The sequence below is a fragment of the Fulmarus glacialis genome, unplaced genomic scaffold (assembly GCF_000690835.1).
Source record: "Fulmarus glacialis isolate BGI_N327 unplaced genomic scaffold, ASM69083v1 scaffold22568, whole genome shotgun sequence".
Classification (NCBI taxonomy): domain Eukaryota; kingdom Metazoa; phylum Chordata; class Aves; order Procellariiformes; family Procellariidae; genus Fulmarus; species Fulmarus glacialis.
Genome location: NW_009229241.1, coordinates 2,758 through 8,652, shown reverse-complemented (window position 1 = coordinate 8,652; position 5,895 = coordinate 2,758). Strand labels below are relative to the sequence as shown.

Below are 5,895 nucleotides of genomic sequence, written 5' to 3'. Positions count from 1 at the left end.
GCCGGCAAGGCGCGGCGCGCTCCATCCATTGCCTTTTATGGTAATAATGCAAGAGGGCGCAGGGACTTCCTTTGTCCCAAATCCGTGCGGCGCCGAAATCTGGAAGGCGTCGCACCCTCTAGCGGGCGCCGGGCGAAGCGGTGCCGCGCCGGCAGGAAGGAAATGGGTGGGGAAGGCCTCGGCGGCGGCATCGCCTTCCCTTCCCCGCCTGCCGCCGCGGGGACGGGGCTGGGTGGCCGGTGCGTGAGCGGTGATGCTCATCGTGTCTCTTTCTCTCCTCTTCTTCTGCAGCCAGCCATGGATGATGATATCGCCGCGCTCGTTGTTGACAATGGTTCCGGTATGTGCAAGGCCGGTTTCGCCGGGGACGATGCTCCCCGTGCTGTCTTCCCATCCATCGTGGGTCGCCCCAGACATCAGGTAGGTGGCTGGGGTGCCTGTTACCGGGCAAAAGAGAGGAGCTTTGGGTGGAAACGGTTCCCCTAGAGGCATTGAGCTTCAAGAAACCCTTTCATTTGGCTTTGTAACACAAGAGGTTTCTGTACTGCAACACAGCTGGTGGGGAGCACAGCCTCTGCAGAGCTCTTGTGCAGTGTGTGTTGGAGCAGTTGGCTGAATGCCTTTCTTGATAGAGTGGGGACAGCAGAGGGACAGTAACTGGAGACCTAGCTTTCGGAAAAGCAGATTATCCACCCAGTGGGGCTTGCCCTTCAGCTTGCTTACTGCTTTTCTTTGTTGTGCAGGGTGTGATGGTTGGTATGGGCCAGAAAGACAGCTATGTTGGTGATGAAGCCCAGAGCAAAAGAGGAATCCTGACCCTGAAGTACCCCATTGAACACGGTATTGTCACCAACTGGGATGACATGGAGAAGATCTGGCACCACACTTTCTACAATGAGCTGAGAGTAGCCCCTGAGGAGCACCCTGTGCTGCTCACAGAGGCTCCCCTGAACCCCAAAGCCAACAGAGAGAAGATGACACAGGTGTGTAAAACTCTGGAGCTTGGAGCTACAGCAGATGTTGCTGCAGGCCAGCTCTCCTCTTCCATTTTGTCCTCTCTCCTCCTTCACCACTATTCTCCCTTTTTGCCATCTTTACAGGGTTTTCCTTTCCTGACCTGAGTCTCCTCTTTGCTGGACCTTGACAGGTTTTGTTTGCTCTTCTAAGCTGGCTTTCTCTGAGACTGAACTAGCAACTTGTCTAACTGCTGTTTCTGACTAGACACACTAATCCATTTACCAGCCTTGAGTGACTGTACTGTAGTTTACTTGGCATCTGTTTTGTTCCTTGCTGTGACATGTGGATGGGTCTGTTGTGGTGGTGTCCCTGCTCAGGCTCTGACCTGGCAGGTGTGGGTGGAGACCAGGCAAGATAAGCATGGACTTCGAGGGGGAGTGGAGAGAAGTCCCTTATCTAGGGACAAAAGTAAAACCACTTGCATGGACTTGGTGTAGACCTGTAGCGAGAACCCTGTTTTTTGCTGTTGATCCAACCCCTTCTTTTCTCTCCCTAGATCATGTTCGAGACCTTCAACACTCCAGCCATGTATGTAGCCATCCAGGCTGTATTGTCCCTGTATGCCTCTGGTCGTACCACTGGTATTGTGATGGACTCTGGTGATGGTGTTACCCACACTGTGCCCATCTACGAAGGTTATGCCCTCCCCCATGCCATCCTCCGTCTGGATCTGGCTGGCCGTGACCTGACGGACTACCTCATGAAGATCCTGACAGAGAGAGGCTACAGCTTCACCACCACAGCTGAGAGAGAAATTGTGCGTGACATCAAGGAGAAGCTGTGCTATGTTGCCCTGGATTTTGAGCAGGAGATGGCCACAGCTGCCTCTAGCTCTTCCCTGGAGAAGAGCTATGAACTCCCTGATGGCCAGGTCATCACCATTGGCAATGAGAGGTTCAGGTGCCCTGAGGCCCTCTTCCAGCCATCTTTCTTGGGTAAGTCCAACTGTTCTAGGATACCATGTGCCCCTCAATGTTCCTTTCTGTAAAGGGTGACCTGGAGCTCATGGCAGCCAGTTACCATATTATTGCTGGTCCATAGCAAGGTCTGTGCTGTCCCACCAGTTAGCCTCACTTTCTACACAGCCTAAAGCTGTTTGTTTGAGTGTCTTGGGACAGTAGAACAGGAGGCTGAGCATGTCAGAGCCATGGCTTTGTAGTGCCTTCCTACTGAAGGGGCTGCTGGTCTCTTGGTTGCCCATAATAGCTCCTCAGGCTTCCTTGGCTGTGTCTGAGCCCTTGCTGACTTGAGACTGCTTCTTCCTCACAGGTATGGAGTCCTGTGGTATCCATGAAACTACCTTCAACTCCATCATGAAGTGCGATGTGGATATCCGTAAGGACCTGTATGCCAACACAGTGCTGTCTGGTGGTACCACAATGTACCCTGGCATTGCTGACAGGATGCAGAAGGAGATCACAGCCCTGGCACCCAGCACAATGAAAATCAAGGTAGGATGGAGTCAGGGGAACCTCCCAGCACCCCTGTTAATGCTGAAATGCAGAGTGGGTGGAGGGGGAGGTTAAGCTAAACTCCTACTAGAAAAGATAGAAACCATACTTCTGTGTCTGGTGCGGCCTTAATGGCCTTGCTCTGGACAAGATGGCATCCACCCAGCTGTATGAATAATGGGATTAGTGTAAATACTGGCTGCAAAGGGAGGAGGAGGAGGGAGGTGGGTGTGTGAGGCTGTGTCTTAAGCCTCTTTGGACTTCATGGTGTCTTGGCCAAGGCTAGATAAGGGAATTGGGCAGCTCTGTCTCGCAGGGCCATGCCTGGGCAGCGAGTGTGGTGTGACACTGTGCATCTGACTGATTCCTCCTTTTCCCTGCAGATCATTGCCCCACCTGAGCGCAAGTACTCTGTCTGGATCGGAGGCTCCATCCTGGCCTCCCTGTCCACCTTCCAGCAGATGTGGATCAGCAAGCAGGAGTACGATGAATCCGGACCCTCCATTGTCCACCGCAAATGCTTCTAAACCGGACTGTTACCAACACCCACACCCTTGTGATGAAACAAAACCCATAAATGCGCATAAAACAAGACGAGATTGGCATGGCTTTATTTGTTTTTTTTTTGGCGCTTGACTCAGGATTAAAAAACTGGAATGGTGAAGGTGTCAGCAGCAGTCTTAAAATGAAACATGTTGGAGCGAACGCCCCCAAAGTTCTACAATGCATCTGAGGACTTTGATTGTACATTTGTTTCTTTTTTTAATAGTCATTCCAAATATTGTTATAATGCATTGTTACAGGAAGTTACTCGCCTCTGTGAAGGCAGCAGCCCAGTGTGGAGGGAGCCGATGCCAGTTACTGGTGTTAGGTTATAATTGCTTGTCTGTAAATTATGTAACCCAACAAGTGTCTTTTTGTATCTTTCCGCCTTAAAAACAAAACACACTTGATCCTTTTTCTCTTCGATTTGTCAAGCAAGCGGGCTGTGTTCCCCAGTGATAGATGTGAATGAAGGCTTTACAGTCCCCCGCAGGGTCTAGGAGAAGTGGTGCCAGTATGTGGGGGAGGGAGGGGCTACCTGTACACTGACTTAAGACCAGTTCAAATAAAAGTGCACACCATAGAGGCTTGACTGGTGTTGATTGTTCATTTTCTTTCTTCCATGCCACTTGACAGTTACTACGTGCTCTGATCTAGCCTTGCCAGGCTGCACAGGTCAGCTATCTGATGGGGGGGGTGGATGCTGGCGCTGCAGGCTGCCTGGTGTGCAAGCCAGATGGCTTGTGGTGATACAGTGGGGGAAGAGCTGAGCTTGCCAAACCTGCAGGTTTCCAAGGCTGCCCTGGGCTGTGGAGCTCTCTAGAAACTGCCAGTGTGTGCAATAGGGAGCTGCTGGAGGAGCTGGGCTGAGTGGGGATCCAGCTGCGCTCTGAAATGCTGTGTTGTGTGTGTCTCCTTAGTGCAGTATGACTTGCTTTGGCCTGATGGAAGCAAGTGAGATGCCATAAACATCATGCCAAAGCAGCTGGCTTCTCCCTTAGCTGAGGCTCCTTTGGCTAGTTTGCAGCTGCCCATAGAACAGTGTCCCCTCTTCAACCTGCATCAGGTGCCTGAGCTTGTCTGTCCTGCTCTTGGTTTGTCCTGAGAGGGAGGCCTGGGTTCAGGCTGGGAGACTCATGCTCTCTGCCAAACTGCTTGTTGGGTGGAGCAGCTTTCAAGAGAAGGCAGGAGAAAGTTGTGAAGTGGAAAAAACTTGACTTCAGAGAGCAGGGCTGCTGGGCTGTTACACATGGCTGGGCAGGGGTGGGGCTGGGAAAAGGGTGTGGGGAGAGGAAGCTCCTGTGACACCTACAGCTCCAGGACTTGCTGTGGCCAGTGCAGATACCTGCTTCTAGCCCAGCCTCTGCCAGGAAGGAGGTTTGCATGGCTTCTTAGCTCTGTCCCCATCCTCTGGGCTTCTGAATCTTCTGTGAAGCTTCAGCCTTGTTTGATGGATCAAGTTCTCCAGTTTCATGAAAAGGAGCAGCCACAGCAGGGGCCCTCACAAAGCTGTGCTGGGAGCTGAGACCCTGCTGGGCACAGCAGAGCCTGCGAGCCCCAGGAGCTGGAGCCACTGCTGTGGAAGGAAGGAGACAGAGAGGACCAAGGCTGCCAGGTCAGGGACCAGGGAGAGCAAAGCCAGGTGACGCTGCGCATGGCCAACTCAGGCAGACCAGACCTTGGAGCCTTGCTCCCAGGCGTGCTGGCTTCCCAAGGCTCCTCCAACCTGCCTGTCTTTGAAGAGCTAATGGCCATGATTGTGTCATGCTCGCAGCAGATGAAAGGCAGGGAACAGGCTCATTAATCCCCCGCCTGGCCTGATCCTGCTCTGGCATCGTGCTGTATTCAGGGTGGACCTGCCGGTTTCTGCCCTTCATCTCCCCAGCCTCCCTCCCAGCTGCCCTGGGTGCAGTAGGAGCCTGGCCGGGCTGTAGGTGCAGACACTGGGCTGGGCAGACGAGTTACTGGAAGCACCAGTTTGCAACGGGGGAGGTGAAACAGGTTGGAGCAAGGCCCAAACTGGGCTTATAACCTGAGGTCTTGGGGAAATGGATTGAGGAGGAGGCAATGGCAGCCCCTGAGGAGGGAGCTGGTGGGAATGGGGCAGGAAAAAGGCCAGGAGGCAAGAAGAGATGATGGCAAGAGGGAAACAGGGTGCTAGTCCATGAGTCTCCTCTTCTGCCATCAGCCATCCCTGAAACTGCCACTGATCACTGTGGAAAAATGTGTTGAGACACAAAGAACAGAAAAGATGATGGTGGCAGTGGGGAGAAACCACAGAGCAGCAAAACGCCGGGGGCTGAGAGCAGCTTAGGCGGGGAGAGGTGCAGGCACAGGGAGAGGGCAAGCAATGGGCTGGTGCAGAGCCACAGGGGAGCTGGGCTGATTTTCATGCTCCAGGGCGCAGCAGGTGAGGCTTTCTATTAGTTAACACTTTGCAGGGTGTTTTTTCTTCTTTCTTCCTATTTCACTTGCTGTTCCAGGCAAACAGCCCCCCAATAAAATGAGGCTGAGCCTTTCACAACCCTTCCTGATGTTTCTACAGTGCGAGGCTGCAGCATGCATAGCTACTCTGCAGGCTCCTCCAGCAAGGCTCAGTTTATTCCTCCTCTGGGCCATTACATGCTGGAGAAAAGAATGTGGTGCCGGGTAGGGAAGCCTGCGAGCATTACTCACTGCTCCGGACTCTGGTGAGCAAGGGGGGAGCCCAGGGTGGTTTTCTCTCAGGAACGCCAGGCGCTGAAAGAGGGGGGATTTTTTTTAACCTCAGTTTCTCCGTCATTGCGTTTCGAAGGGCTTGGTTCACCCCTCGCTGTTTCACAGAGGGGCCTGTCACAGGAAGGGCGGTAGAGGAGTTGGTTTAGCCATGTCCTGGCTCTTGAAG

The 5,895-nt window shown here is 53.2% G+C and overlaps 1 protein-coding gene across 3 annotated transcripts; it reads left to right on the top strand.

Annotated features, from left to right (window-relative positions):
* The first annotated feature begins 159 nt into the window (after window positions 1-159).
* LOC104081166 (actin, cytoplasmic 1) lies at window positions 160-3,603 on the top strand. Of its 3 annotated transcripts, none has more exons than XM_009583794.1 (5): window positions 160-420; window positions 744-983; window positions 1,514-1,952; window positions 2,287-2,468; window positions 2,852-3,603. In XM_009583794.1, the coding sequence occupies exons 1-5, from the start codon at window positions 163-165 to the stop codon at window positions 2,993-2,995; spliced, it is 1,263 nt and encodes a 420-aa protein (XP_009582089.1). In that variant the 5' UTR covers window positions 160-162; the 3' UTR covers window positions 2,996-3,603. The 3 variants fall into 3 exon arrangements, with proteins under 3 accessions (XP_009582089.1, XP_009582092.1, XP_009582090.1); XM_009583797.1 differs by having other exon boundaries at window positions 343-420; window positions 873-983; XM_009583795.1 differs by having other exon boundaries at window positions 343-433; window positions 772-983.
* Window positions 3,604-5,895: the final 2,292 nt, after the last annotated feature.

Excerpts from the sequence above, each read along its gene's own strand:
- LOC104081166 (XM_009583794.1), top strand. The coding sequence starts at position 163 with ATGGGTGGGGAAGGCCTCGGCGGCGGCATCGCCTTCCCTTCCCCGCCT. Across the intron at positions 421-743 it reads TGGGTCGCCCCAGACATCAG|GGTGTGATGGTTGGTATGGG; the intron begins GTAGGTGGCTGG and ends TTTGTTGTGCAG. Across the intron at positions 984-1,513 it reads ACAGAGAGAAGATGACACAG|ATCATGTTCGAGACCTTCAA; the intron begins GTGTGTAAAACT and ends TTCTCTCCCTAG.